General features: G+C 31.9%; 1 protein-coding gene across 1 annotated transcript in view; it reads left to right on the forward strand.

Moving 5' to 3' along the window:
* The window catches only part of LOC105250743 (fez family zinc finger protein erm), a 28,393-nt gene extending 18,271 nt beyond the window's left edge, over positions 1-10,122 (forward strand). Inside the window, exon 2 of the mRNA XM_011256995.3 lies at positions 8,679-10,122. Coding sequence (XP_011255297.1) covers positions 8,686-9,888 — 1,203 coding nt within the window. The 5' untranslated portion in view covers positions 8,679-8,685 and the 3' untranslated portion in view covers positions 9,889-10,122. The remainder of the gene's footprint in view (positions 1-8,678) is intronic.
* Positions 10,123-13,984: the final 3,862 nt, after the last annotated feature.

Consider the following 13,984-nt stretch of genomic DNA (forward strand, 5'->3'; position numbering starts at 1 on the left):
AAGCAGCATGTGTACGTATGTTGAAACGATGCTTGTCAGAATTTATGTATCTTCATTCGAGTGCGCGGAAAGGTGGGTTACGAGCTCAATTAGTCGCTCCCTGGTTCGCGTTGTGTCACGTTTACGATTATATGTCGGATTTACGGTACTACGCGATTCAGCTAAAAAGTTTAACATTCGCATGTTCGAATTTACATGCACGGTTATTCAGAATCTTGATATTATCGAGTAAAAAAAATTAATAATGTTATATATGAAGCCTTATGCAAAAATGATAATATTTGATGTCGCGTTTGAACCAATGTCGTTAAATTAAAAGCTGACGTGCCTCTGCATATGCACGCTTTCGATATGCATGCTATAAGACAATTGTTTTATTATTGACACAAATTACGCGTCGCGTATTCAATTCTTCATGCTGGAAACGAGTTTATAGTGTGATTATGAAGGCAGCCGATCGCTCAAGGGATTTAGGTTGGAAAAGGAAAGACGAGAAGAAAGAATCAGTGATAACGAGGTGCCTCCGGTGCTCCAACGGGGGCTGCAACAGTCGTTGGGTGGGAGAGAACACTAACCCCCTGTAGACTGCGCAGCTGTGAACCCCCCGCCAACTCCTCTTGGCTTCGACTCAACGACATGTCGAACACCAGTGAATTCCGGACGTACGTATCGAGCCCAGCGGGACCCGTTGCCATTTTGCAAAGCCGCTCGTATTCATCCGAGCACACATGTGGGCATCAATTTTTTTTCGACCTTTAACGTTTGCTCATATGTACGGCTCTAACGATTTATGCGACTGAAATCTTAAATCGTTATTTCCAGCGATACGAAGGACTTTTTAGTTTTCACATTCGCGTCTCTCATTATTGATCATATGAACATTCTAATAATTTTACGTATATGATTATATAATATAATTATATTATATTTCTTGTGAGTTTTCTTCATACAGTTTAATTATCTAGTATAATTGAAACTTTTTAACTTTCAATATTTTATTCGGCCAAAAAAATGGAGAAATCTTTTTTGAGTGTTTTTTAGGACAATTTTATTCAAGATTAAAAATTTTCTTTAATCACAGAAGAATTGTTTCATCGAAAAGGATGATATATTTGTTTAAGAAAATCTTATAAAGAATATAATTTCAATTATTTATATATACATATTATAATTTAGAATCTCTGGAGATTATTTAAATAATAATTTATTTATTATTAATATATACTTTTTGGTGAACATTCGGCAAATTTTATTTTTGTAATTAAATTTTCTTATATTTTTGGAAGCAATAAAATTGCAGACTGTAAGTTGGACGTTCAACGACGCATCCTCGATTCCGTTGGTCGGATGTCAAAGTCCAACTTGGTAAACCTACCGAGAACTTTCTTAAAATTAAGCAATTCCCTCGAATGATTCGGGAGAGACTGCCGGGACGCAATGTAAACGGCATATAACCGAACGACTTAATCCGGAATACCGTCGGAATACACCAATCCCCTGATTCGTCGACTCGCAATTTATTCCTCTATACCCCTCGCCGCTGCGTCGCCGCTCTCCAATTAACTTTAAATCACCCTCTTCTATGGACTCTCCTCATAACGTGAAACTTCGAAATTCAGTCCTAGTTCGTCTCGATTTACGTAAAGACATTATTGCGATGTACTCACGCCTGCATTAATATATGCTTCGAAGATTTTATCGAAAGATCAATTTCCTGTTTCCCTACTCTTATTACCGTGTATTATTTAAATTATAATTATATATTTTAAGAAATTTTGAAATAATTTGAAGATTCTTGATTTTTAATTTGTACTACATTTTTATTATGAGTAATTCAAATCTAATAGTGATTATTATTAATGAAGGATCATCACACAATATGGGAAGAAAAATTGTTGATATTATAAAAACACTTTCCTATCTGATAAATTTTCCTAGCATATTTTATTTATAAATTATAATTTTATAATTTCTAATTATAATTTAAAATATAATTTAATATATAATTAATATAATATAATTTAATATAATTTAAAATATAATTTAATATAATATAATTTATAAAATATAATTATAATTATAATTTAAAATATTCATATATATAATATTTTTTATAAATATATCTATCTTTACCTCATTACAAGCATTAAAGTACTTTCTCTGTTTATATTTAATTGAATATTTAATGAAATTCTCTGTGATATCTCATTTTACATATGATATTATCATATGTAAAAGTGCGATCCTATAAACGATTAAGCTGATTAATTTCGAAACGGCTTACGTCTCGTTAACTGAATGGAATACGGAGGGCGGGTTTGTGGCCGAGTTATGGATCAGAGGACAAACCAAGGGTGCGTGCATTGTGCCTCCTGTCATCCTCAGCCTAAGCTTCAGCATTGCCCCAAATGCTAATTATATGTCAACCGTTCACGCGCCGTATCACGAAAGGTGACTGTTGGCGATGGAACAATAAGAGGGAATTTGTTAATAGGCCTGACTCAGAACAAAGACAATTTCAGGAATTTTCGATACTTTTTGAAGCGAAAGCTTTCTTTCAGCTACAAGAAAACCATGAATATATTTTTTATGATTTTCTGTAACACACAATATGATTATATGTTATCACAAGATACTATTAATTATATTTTATTTATAATATATAAGATACTATTAATATATAAGATACTATTAATTATATATTATTTATAAAATTATATATTATGAAATTTGCATTCATTATATCATTTGTAGCATAATTTTTAAGAGATAAATTTTTATGTAAATTAAGAAGAAAAGAATGATTTCTTTTCTTTCTGCCTTTTAACTGAATATAATTGATTAATATACGAACAATATTATTATTATAATATTATTATTACAATATTATTATAATAAAAAGGAACTAAATGTACGACATAATATTTTCACGAGGATTATAAGTTAAATTAAAACAAACAATACTTCGAAACTAGGATCGTAGTTTATAGAAAAGGTCGAGGAATTTTGTGGCGCACCTTATTCCCTTATCACCACTTAATGGTGAAGAGTGATGGGCGCCTGAGTTCATGAGCAGGTATACTCACAGAAGGCCGTGGTGATTGATGCATCTTGTACACGCGAAATCGTTATCCGCCCACTTTCACCCTCTTATTCCAGAATGTTCATACAAGGGATTCACTGATTCAAATCACAACGCCTACTGTTTCAGAGTCAACTATTTGAACTAGCTGCATGTCTTTGCAAGACTACGAAAAACATCATCAATTAAAATTTTAGTTAAATTCTTCAAAAACATGTTAATAAAGTTAGAATTTATTCACACAATTATATTATATAAATTATATAAATATTATATATAATTTTTGAAAATTTAATAAGATATAAAAATATCTAAGTTAATAAAAATTTTGATTTGGTTCATTTTTGATGCATTTATAATTATTTTTACTAATTATTTATTATTATCTTTGTAAAATAATTATAAATATATATTTTTTGTTCTATTATTATATTTTCTTACATCACACACACACACACACACACACACACACACACACACACACACACATCCTTAGAATTTCAAATTTTATGTAAAAAAGAAGGAGAGCGTGTGCAAATAGAAAGAACAATGCAATAATAAAAGCGATAGCGCTTTTTATCCTTATTATATTAACAGAAGATCTAAAGAAACTCGAAGAAAGACAACTGGTGATCCTCAGACGATCGCATTTGCAAGTCAGAGGAGGAGCCTGAAAAGTATTTTACGGTACAGGCAACGGTAAAACACGACATTCAGTTGAGTGTAATATCTTAATTGTTTCTTTGATTATGATAGAAAGTAAATAAGAGATCGAAATCCTGGTGGTCGGAAAGGATCGAAGGACAGAGAAAGGTAATTAGCAGATCGACAACGAGGCGAACAAATTTGCAAAACCATTTCAAGTTCCTTCGAGTCTCTTCAACTTTCTTTAAGTCCGTAGCTATCCGTTCATCGTTCGCTAATAGTTTACTGGAGGTGATTGGATTCTTCGGGTCGTTTGTAACCACATCGGTAAACTTTGTACATTTAGCGCCCGCGATTTAATCCTTACCGGTAGATAAATCGCTCGCTCGCAAAGGGGTTGCCGCGTTATTGAGCCAGTCACGAAAGCTGACTCTTAGCTTCGCGTAGTCCGCGCGTCTTTTATGCAAAACTTGCAACACCCGTTATGAACATTTTGTTCCTCGATGTTAAATTTACTTCGCATTTCATTTCTCTCTTGTGAATTATTTAAAAACATAACATTTCTAGCAATTGACATAGCATTTGATTCTTGAAATTATTTTCATATTTTTGCTTAGAGTGATTTTTTTTATGTATGATAACAGAAGCATCTATATTTTACAAACATGTTTAATAAATGATGCAATCCGATGATGCATTTATACACTATAATAAATTCATATATCAAATGTGCAATGTTGCGCGCGCGCGTGGAATATAAAAATTTATAATTTTAGAAGAATCTATCTTAAAAATATGTCATGTAATGTGAATACGTAATATAAATACGCATATGCATATATGATCACGCAATGAATTGCATGCATTTTATTTGAAACGTTGAATTTTTTCTTATTAATTGTATATACATTTTTTATATGTATGCAAAAATATAATTGTTAACAATAAAATATTGTTATGTTTCTCTCTCATATGTTATTATACATATTTTTTAATTGCCACAGCACTTTAAAATTTGATACATGATTTTCTCCTCTTTTTAACTTTTTATCTAGAATTGTATGATTATTTGGTCAATATTTTTATCGTACATAGAAAGAACAATTCGCAAAAATACATCAGGCTCCGCGAAAGGAGCAAATAGCTGCGTTGATGATCGCGTGGGATCACGTTGTCGATTGGGTCGAGTGGCATTAAGAAAACAAAATGGTCTCTGGCTACGTGTCGGCCATACTTCGGCTGGGATTGATATAAATTGGTAGAATTGCCGAGTGCCACGGGTCCCGGTAGCGGGGAACGATACTGATTGCCACGGCCGCTCGTTAAGTACTGTAACAATGCTAGCCCCCACCACGGTAAGGTTTGCCACCCCTCGCTTCTTGCACCCTCGGGCGACCGATGATAGCCTCCACCAATCTGTTCTCGTTCATCCCCTCCGTCGGTAGCGGCTTACTCTGCTATCCCTCTCGACTGAAGTGAAACGAAAAGAGAATAAGGAAAGAGATACAGATTGACACGATACCAAAGAGAAGGACGACAGTATAGCTTGAGCGTGCAAGAAGAGAAGGAGTGAGACTATAAGGGACAGAAAGATAGTAAAAGAGAAGAAGGGAGAAGCGTGAGAATGGAAAGGAGGATGAGTGAGGTAAGGTTAAGACAGCAGAGGGAGAAGCGTGTGAATGAGGAGAGTGTGAGAAGAAAATCAAAGATAATGTTGGGGACGAGTAACAGAGAAGGCAATGAGCGCGGAGGAAAATGAAGCAGAAGAGAAAATGATAGGAATGAGAGAAAGAAAAAATAATAGAATGGAAAATACGTGCAAGAAGTAGAATATAGACATACAGAATTGAAGAAAGAGAGAGAGAAGGATAATATAAGGAGATAGAAGAGAATCATAATATTTTGTATTTAAGAAAAAAAATAAGAGTGATACGAGAGAAACAGTGAATGAGAATGGAAAAAGGCGAAAAGAAAAATATATATATATATATATATATATATATATATATATATATCATAGTAGATAGATATGAGAAATAAAAGAAAAGAATAAATGGAAAAAGATCATTTTAAATGGAAAAAATAAATGGAAAAAGTAAAATTATCACTTAGGAAATGAAATAATAGAATAGAATAGAATGAGTGATGTATATTCTAGAAATGATAAATTTAAAAAATATCGAGAATATAATAAAAATGTTAAAAAATATTGAATTTTTTAGGGTATATGAAATTTGCTTTAAAATATTGATAAATACCAATTGTTTGTAAAATATATCTATAAAATACACATCAATAATAAAATAAAAATATAGCCGCATGAAAGAAAGAGAACGCAGAGAAAAACACGATAAAGTCACGAAGACACAAAAAATGATGCCACCTAATGAGTGCTTTAAGTTTAATTTGGGAAAACTCCAAGAAGAGAGTTCGCCTATCGAGTCTTCGCAATACATAATTACATCCTTTTTTAATCGGTGGTACACTTCGATCGATCTTCGGTTGGAAAAACGCTTTTCATGGCGCTGAAAGTTGGCGTCGCGTCAACGTTGTCGGCGCTTTTCTATAGGTAGCAGGGGCGGATTTCGAATTATGAGGCAAGACCGTTTTTCTCGAGTCTTGCTTCTCACACTGGGGATAGCTTTTCTTATCAGGCTATGTCGGTTATTAAGGTTGCCTTCGACTGAGAGACAATCGAAAGGTGCCCGAGATGGGCGGGTTATGAAGGGCTACTGTGTCGTTCCATCTAACTTCATTCTTTTGAGCTTTTTGGTAAAATTTCCAGCGAGATATATAAAAACAAAGAAAGTTGGAGCGTAAATGCACAATATGATGTAATAATGAGAAAGAAATTTACAGATGATTAGGATAAATTATTGATTTCATAAGAAATTATTTAATTTAAATTTATTAGAAATATATTTTTAATTTATTTTAAAATTGGGTAAAACGCTTTTTTTTTGGAGATTTGATAGAGAGATTTAGGCGTTATTTCTTATTCATGTACAAATGAAAAATAGGGATTGGAAAATCATGTAGATAATAAATAAAAATTAATATTTTTAATATATAAAATAAAATAAAAACAAATTTTATCGAAAGGCGGTTAAAAGATATTTATAATAAAAACTTTGGAATATATTTTATTAATTAAAATAATCGATTTTTTCATTGGATTACATTAAGAAAGATAAAAAAGTAAAAAGATTTATTAATAAAATAATAAAAGATTTATTAATAAATGTAATAAAAGAGCATTTCGAGTAACATTATTTAGACAAAAAGAATATATAAGTATTACTTTTTAGCAGAAAAGCAAAATATTAAAGTTTGGCAAATATACTTCTATAGCTATACATGTTTCAATCAAACTCATCCTATCGTAAATCTTGCATCAAGATCGGACGACTATTGCACTGGGAGTATTTCATGGGATAGCCAACGAAATCCCATCCAATTTCAGTCGTCATTCCAAGTCCAAACATAACGCCATTCCACGGAGCAAACATTTCTACTTTTCGACGTGCAAACCTTTCGCGATACCTCCGGGAAAGCTTGCTCTTCTACTGTGCTGACCATTTCGCGTCTCATTCAGTTTCGTCATTCATTTCTTGCTCCCATTGCATATGCTTAATGGCTCACATATACAGCTGAGTTCAAATATCTATATCATATTAAATATTCATTTTCATAAGATGTATGAAAAATATATCTTATCGTTAACAATTTAAAAATATACTAATATATGTATTAGCTGTGTGTTATAAATAGCAAATGTGTCATATTAATAGTTTCATATTAATAGTAAGTAAAAATAAAGTTGTATTATACATCATCTTTTACTTATGTAGTTTTTTTAGTTAAGAGAGAATTTAAAAAAAAAAGATAAAATTGTAAACAACTTTGGAAACTTATGTAATATTCAAGAATCATTTTTTAAAATATATAAAAAATGATTAAAATGACAGTATTTATGGACAGAAAGTGAGAAATATTGGAAGCATTAAAAAATCGCTTTGTTTTCTTGTTGAATCGATGTTTACTTATCCTCATCGTTTTTTCTTTTTCTATGAACGCGAGGTTCAATTGAGTGGATATAATAGCGGTACCGTATGTTTCATTTGGATTTACTGACATGTGAGTTTCGGTGTGTGCTAAAATACTAACGTGGGGCTGCGAAGGGGGAATTACTAGTACTTGCGGCCCTCGAAGTCATCAAATTGATAGCCATGATTTTGATATTCCCTCTTTGAACGATTAGCAAAGTCTCGTGCATATTGTACTGTCGACGAATAATAGACATTTTAATATTTTCAACCGTAAATAATTTTTCATTATGCAATATTAACAAATTTTATACATATTTATATATTTTTATTATATAATTCTTACATCACCTTAAATTATAAAATTAATTTTTGAAGAAATAAAGAGAAGAAAGATAATAAGAGAGAAGAATTAAATAGAGAGAATTAAAATAGAGAGAAGAATTAAATTTACATATTTATATTAATAATTATTAGAAGAAGCACTTATATATATATATATATATATATATATATAATAAATATATATAATAAATATATATATGTAAATATATGTAAATATTTATTTAAATATATACATATTTAAATTTATTATTATTGTGGCACTTTCATTTCTTTATTATTGTATTATTGTAACACATATTCACATGAGAAGTAAAATATATTTTTACTAATATTATATTTTAATTACAGCATATGAAATCGTAACATATAAACTTTCTGTATTTTTATAAAGAAAAAATATTTTTCTTATATAAATTACTCATGAGGCGTTAAAAGAAATCAGTCAGTAGGCAGCGTTAAGTATAGGGGTTCTTTTCAACCCGCTCTGCGCGATTCACCTTTGACCATGAAAATCTCTCGCCCTGGGAAATACCGTCTTACAGTCAGTATTTTCATTGCAGGCCTACCATGCAACCATTCGCGACGGGCAGCACAATGGCAACGGAGACACCGACGAGCTTGCCGCCTGAAAGGGTAACCTCCCCGACTCCCTGCCGTAATCTCACCTTCTCTATCGCAAAGATTATGGAGCCAGACAAGCGACTGACCGAGCAGAACGCTAATCAGGTCCTATCCCCACCATCAGCGGTACTAACAACGACAACAACAACGATTTTACAACAATCACCGAGCATCTCTTCTCCGTCATATTCAGCGCATCTGAAATCGGCGTTCGAAAAGTACGTGCCGACTCTAAGACATCAGGATTTGCTACAGCATTACCCCGTATTATCCAAATACTATCCGCTGTACTATCCCAGTCCTTTATTGAGGGCTTTCCCAGGCCCACCTGCTTCAACTCCGTCGGTCACGCAAAGCTCGCCACCCCCAACGACTATTCAGGAGGCTTCTTCCAGGCTCAGTCTTGCCAGTATGTCGCCGGAGAATCAGCGTGGGAAGAAGAGTCCGGCACCGCGCGGCGAGCTCGGCACTGTGAACAAGCAAAAGACCTTTACCTGTTCGGAATGCGGTAAAGTGTTCAACGCGCATTACAATCTTACGCGACACATGCCGGTACATACAGGTGCCCGGCCATTCGTCTGCAAAATCTGCGGCAAAGGTTTTCGGCAAGCGAGCACTCTCTGCCGGCATAAGATCATTCACACCGCTGAAAAGCCGCATAAATGCGTGACTTGCGGAAAGGCTTTCAATCGTAGTTCGACCCTAAACACTCACACGCGAATACATGCCAATTTTAAGCCATTTGTTTGCGAATTTTGCGGCAAAGGGTTTCATCAGAAGGGCAACTATAAAAACCACAAACTGACGCACAGCGGAGAGAAGGCGTACAAGTGCAACATCTGCAACAAGGCATTCCATCAGATCTATAATCTCACTTTCCATATGCACACGCATAATGACAAAAAACCGTTCTCATGTAAAATCTGCGGCAAGGGCTTTTGCAGGAACTTCGACCTGAAGAAGCATATGCGGAAGCTGCACGACGCAGGTTCTCCAGTGCTCAGTGGATTGGACACCTCGAGCCAGAGTCATAATCAGCAGTCAGGCTACTCGTCAGTGTATCATGGTCCAGAACATTCCATTGTCAATCCGTTTATACTTCCCCCGCCTGGATCTACAAGTTATCATTCTCTCAGTAAGATGTTGTGACAGAGCGAAAACATGCATTATCCTAGAAAGACACAATATCCGCTCATCCTCGGCTCGCCTTGCTATTCAGCTGACATGGGCCAATTAGCGCAAACTTCCAAGTAAAGAGCAAAGGAAACGCCAAAGAATCCGCATTTGATATATCTCTTCTTATTTGGAGAAAATATATCCCGCTTTTGTTATGATGATTGGAAAATACATTTACGACATATTTAGCTGAAAATATATACAATATGGAAGTGATCAAGAGCTAATAAGATTATTTCTTGTAAATGTAACAGAAGTTTTAATATTGCAAAAAATAATATTGCAGTTTTTTCAATAAAATCTGACAGTTGGTTGTTCATCCGCATGATTACAAAATTGAAGTTAAAGTTAAATTGAAAACAAAATACTAAATGACTTAAATAAAATTATTGCTCGATTTTCTTACTTTTATATATCGGGCTAATGATTCCGTAGTTCCCTATTTTTATAACGTAACTGATGTTAATTAAATTTTGTCAAATTTATTCTTTCAAATTTATATATATATATATATATATATATATATATATATATTGTAACGCAAAATTGATTTTTCATATTTTTATAATATTTCACTGTTAAAAATTCTTGATTAAATTTATGTTACATTTTATTAGCCTCCATAGAATATATTGTAAATATAGATATAATTGTCAGACTTTCGACTGTGGATTGCACGCGTTGTAATAGTTTGGGTAATATTTCAATATGTGATTTTACGAGATATTTATCAGACGATGTATCGGATATCGTAAATAATTCATAGTATGAATGAAATCAACCACATCCAATCAACAAAATGCAGTTGCCCTATTAGTCCCTTCATCAATTGGAAAGGGTTTTAATGATCGATTTTGGGTATTGATGGCTGCAATGAATTCCTGCGGGTTTATTACATATGTATGTAAATATTTGTAAATATATATATGTGCAAAGCAAATACGTTAACGCGCGTAAACGGTGGACGAGATATATTAGTAAAGTGATTTGTAATTAGGACTGTCTCAACATAGAGACTGACAGAGAGAGTAAGATGAAATCGTCCAAAAAACTTATCAAAAATTCGTCCAGATCTCATGCAGTGATTACTCTCGAGTTCCATTATGTGTTAATTGCTCTATTGTGTGACAGAAATAAAAATTTAGAATAAATATAGTTTGTCTGATGAGAGAATTTTGAAAATCACATTTGTATTTGGTGCAAAAATAAAATCAATATTCTTTTATATCTATTTATTTTTAATGTAATACTTTATATGTTTCAAAATTAATATTTTTACATTTTCTCCGTAATTTTCAAAGTATAATATGTGAAATAATTTAATTTCTTCAAAAATTTTGTCAGTAACTTGGATAAATCAATAAATTCATATTTTAAAACCTCGAGACAAACTATATATTTTTTGTCATTGTTATTTTTATCAAAAAAATTGTATATTAAACAAATTTTGATTTTATTGAAACAGGATGGAAATATAATTGAATACGAAGATTAAAGAAGATTCTTTTGTATCGCGAAATAAATAGAAGAATCTATAATTATGTGGGCATGCGGAGCGATTTTACACATTGATCGCATATCTATCTACTTTTAGGCAAATGTATAAATCGGTGTGATAGTAGCTTTAAGCGAATTATAGATAGCAAATAAAATATTGGTCACTATTATTATTATTGTAATTATTAGAGCTAATCATGATTATTGTGGCTAATATGACTACGATCATTAAGAGCTTTGCAATAGATTCAAGAATATTTATAAAAAGATTATTATCATTATTATTATTATTATTATTATTATTCATATGTCCATCTATGCATTTTTATTTACATCTCGTAATTGAAGAAAAGGCAAACTAAACGCTATTTTCTATTTATCCAATAAAATAAATTCTGAAATGCACCGCGAAACAAAATTGATTATACAACAAAGATAGTTTGCTCTATTGTATGTGTTGAAAATTTATTTTAACGAAGAAGATCGTAACAGACGTTGGTCTGTATATGTTGTGCGAGCTAGATAAGCGGCAGGTAATCGCGGTGAATTAATCAAGCGTAATTAAAAATGAAAAGTTGTATATGTAGATAATCGATAGAGTAGATGAAAATGCATATGTATGTGTCCCTGTTGTAAATATGAATCAATCCAATGCAATAAATTCATCGATACCAATGGATTACCATTTATTTTTCTCAATTAAGTCTCTTTTAGTATACATCATTTGTCAAATTTACCACTAATCTATATGTGGGTGTATATACAGCAGCACACACTTGCAGTTTAATTTCCTTTATAAAACAAAAATTGCAAAGATATAACTTTGAAAAATTATTAAATATAATTAAATGTAATTTTCTTTCTCAATATCGAGATTACTTTTTTTCGAGATTTTCTTTTGCATATAGAACGTATCTATAATTTAACGATATTAAATAATACAGGCCTGCAAAATTTTATGTTTGATTGGTTACAAAAAACAGAGTAGCTAAATCTGATAGATTTTTACGCTAAAAACGAATCTAGCCGAGAATTTCTCCAGCACGTCAGATTTTTGAGTAATTTGTGGTTAAATAGTTAAGAAATGGCTATTTCGATTTTATGAATTTATTATGAGACAATCTAATTTTTTGAAATATTTCTACTAATGGCATAGTTACTAGTCTTCACCTTTCAAATTCACTTTCGATTGTAACTGCACGATTTTTTTGCTGAGATATACAAATTATAAGACTGGTTATATGTAGGGTTTCAACATAGATACATTAACATAGAGTGCTTATAAGATAGTGGAAGATGTCCTGAGAGAAGAGGATAGAATGAATTTACTTGGTGCGTCTATTTTCCCTTGACACACGCACGATGCAATTTCAGGTTATTAAAATCACGCATATTAATGCGCGGATACATTCATTAGAAAAAGACAGACACACAAGTAAATTCATGCTATCTTTTCCTCTCAGAAGGACGTTTCAACTTCGGACTTCACTTCATAAGCCGTCTATGTTAGTATGTCTATGGGATCCAATAAGTCATTAGAAGTCAACTGTGCCATCTCTCTGTCTTATCATAAATCAAGATTTAGGTAAAAACATTAATTTTTGAACGCTGTTATTTTTTGAAAGTAAAAATGGCAGATTCAATATGGCGGACAGAATCATAATAAAAAAGTATAAAATTTAGAAAAATTCATCAAAATGTGTAATAATTATAGATATACAAAATTTTTTCGATAACCGCACGTGATAAATGTAAACCGTTTCAAATTTCAAAATGGCAGCTTTAATATAGTTCTGCCATATTGATTTCTACGTAAATTTTCTTTAACGTAAATTTTCTTATAACTTTATACTTGTATTGTGTCAGAAAAAAAATCATCCAGCGACAATTGGAAATGGATTTAAAAGATAAAGAGTAAGTATTATACGATGCCATTGATATAAATATTTCATAATATTGAAAAAAATTAAATTCTCCCATAATAAATTCATGAAATTTGCTGAAATAGTTATTTTTGAACTATTTAACCACAAATTATTCAAAAACATTATGTGCTGGGGAAATTCTGCGGTCAGACTCGTTTTCAGCGTCAAAAACTCAATCAGACCTACTCTGCTTTTTGTACTAACTATCCCTTACAGGTCTGTGTAATTAATCTTTTTAAAATATCCATTAATATTACTTTCTATAAGGTTTAAATAATAAAGGTATAAAAATGTGTTACGTCGAATGATAGATAATTATTATTAAATATCATGATGTGAATCTTTCTATTTGTGAATTAATTTTTTAAATTACTTCAGACTGCTAATTTAAATCTATGCTAATTTAAATTTGCTAATAAATTATGGAATTAAATAATTTTGAATAAGCGTAATTTTAATTTTTATTAATTTAGTTCGCGGTCAATTATCGGTATACATATATCCGATATATAAAAAGCAAAAGGATCGTGATCCTTATGTAACCGCGTATCGATTACGTGGGAAACAAGTTTAATTTGCGATGCGTAATAAATGTAATAATAATATACATGTATTAATCTCTCAGACACATTCGAGCGATCGCTAAT

The sequence above is a fragment of the Camponotus floridanus genome, unplaced genomic scaffold (genome assembly GCF_003227725.1).
Source record: "Camponotus floridanus strain SB8 unplaced genomic scaffold, Cflo_v7.5 scaffold346, whole genome shotgun sequence".
Taxonomy (NCBI): domain Eukaryota; kingdom Metazoa; phylum Arthropoda; class Insecta; order Hymenoptera; family Formicidae; genus Camponotus; species Camponotus floridanus.